The sequence below is a fragment of the Sinocyclocheilus anshuiensis genome, unplaced genomic scaffold, assembly GCF_001515605.1.
Source record: "Sinocyclocheilus anshuiensis isolate Anshui unplaced genomic scaffold, SAMN03320099.WGS_v1.1 scaffold1473, whole genome shotgun sequence".
Lineage (NCBI taxonomy): Eukaryota > Metazoa > Chordata > Actinopteri > Cypriniformes > Cyprinidae > Sinocyclocheilus > Sinocyclocheilus anshuiensis.
Window position 1 is genome coordinate 845,661 of NW_015548335.1, and position 1,552 is coordinate 847,212.

The 1,552-nt window shown below is 29.8% G+C and overlaps 1 protein-coding gene across 1 annotated transcript in view; it reads right to left on the minus strand.

Moving 5' to 3' along the window:
• Positions 1-621: 621 nt before the first annotated feature.
• col28a2a (collagen, type XXVIII, alpha 2a) overlaps positions 622-1,552 on the minus strand; it is a 43,419-nt gene continuing 42,488 nt past the window's right edge. Inside the window, exon 33 of the mRNA XM_016444394.1 lies at positions 622-1,314. Within this exon, the coding sequence (XP_016299880.1) occupies positions 1,307-1,314 (8 nt within the window). The 3' untranslated portion in view covers positions 622-1,306. The remainder of the gene's footprint in view (positions 1,315-1,552) is intronic.

Genomic DNA, 1,552 nt, shown 5'->3' on the forward strand with positions numbered 1-1,552 from the left:
TCTATCATCCTGTCCATCTGTCGTTCTGTTGTTGTGACTATCTATCTATCTATCTATCTATCTATCTATCTATATATCTATCTATCTATCTATCTATCTATCTATCGTTCTATCTATCGTTCTATCATTCTATCGTTCTATCTATCATTCTATCATCCTGTCCATCTGTCGTTCTGTTGTTGTGACTATCTATCTATCTATCTATCTATCTATCTATCTATATATCTATCTATCTATCTATCTATCTATCTATCGTTCTATCGTTCTGTCTATCGTCCTGTCCATCTGTTGTTCTGTTGTTGTGACTATCTATCTATCTATCTATCATCTATCTATCTATCATTCTATCGTTCTATCGTTCTATCATTCTATCGTTCTATCGTTCTATCATCCTGTCCATCTGTCGTTCTGTTGTTGTGACTATCTATCTATCTATCTATCTATCTATCTATCTATCTATCTATCATGTTTTCTCATTCAGTAACAAGCACAAAGTCAGACATCATTATTAACCAAACATTTTATTCAAGAATTCCACAAAAGAACATATTCAAAAATTTCATTTGTATAAAACAGTCAAAAAAATTGTCTACAATTCAATAACGGTTAGAAAAGGGTTGGTTCATTAAAAAAGGCAAACATTGTTTTGAATAAAAAATTCAGGATTCTATTTTGTCTGAATATTATTATAAACCTACTGTGACACATGAAAAAAGAATATATACAAAATATTTTTGAAAATCATAATTGCATTTAAATTATTAGGACTTAGTGACTTAACTATTTGATTCGTTTGTTTATTTGTTTTATTCCCTACAAAATGATAATATCCCCATAAAACCCCTAAGACATAATTTATGACGTTTCAGTCTACTAAATTTGCCTGTGGCTTTACTCAAGTCACAAATTGTATATACATTTTAAATAAAACAAAACATATATACAATCAATTCCCAGTGGATAATATTTCTGCATGTCACAACTGTCAGAGCAGTGCACAGATTCTCAGTGGATACCAAGAAATATAAGAAATGTGAGTTGTGCATTTGAATAAATGGCCTTTGAAGCTTCATAATAACACCTGTGTTTCACTTTAGCAGGTAGTTGTTTATGAAAATCTTTTGACTTATTTGCGGCATAATAAACATTTTCTCCAGATCCTGAGCTTAAAGATAGGGAACATTTTTATGATATTATAAGAACTGTTGAATGCTGTAGGCATCTGTCATTGGGGTACACCATCACCAGCATAAAGTTTATTTATTGGGGTTCATTGTAGAATGACCGATGTAGATCTTCATCCCGTTTAGCCTGCTATAAAAACGAAGGCAGAAAAAGTCAGTAAAAGATGCCAGAAAGATGCAAAGCCTGTCACATTTGGAAGGAAAGTTCAGTATGTGTGATATAATGTTCTTAAGAATGTCTGAAAAAAATATCTACCAAGAAAAGTACTTCAGCTTTTATTTATTAATTTTAATTTATACATATATATATATATATATATATATATATTTATATACAACAATATACAAATATATATTTTATATATAAT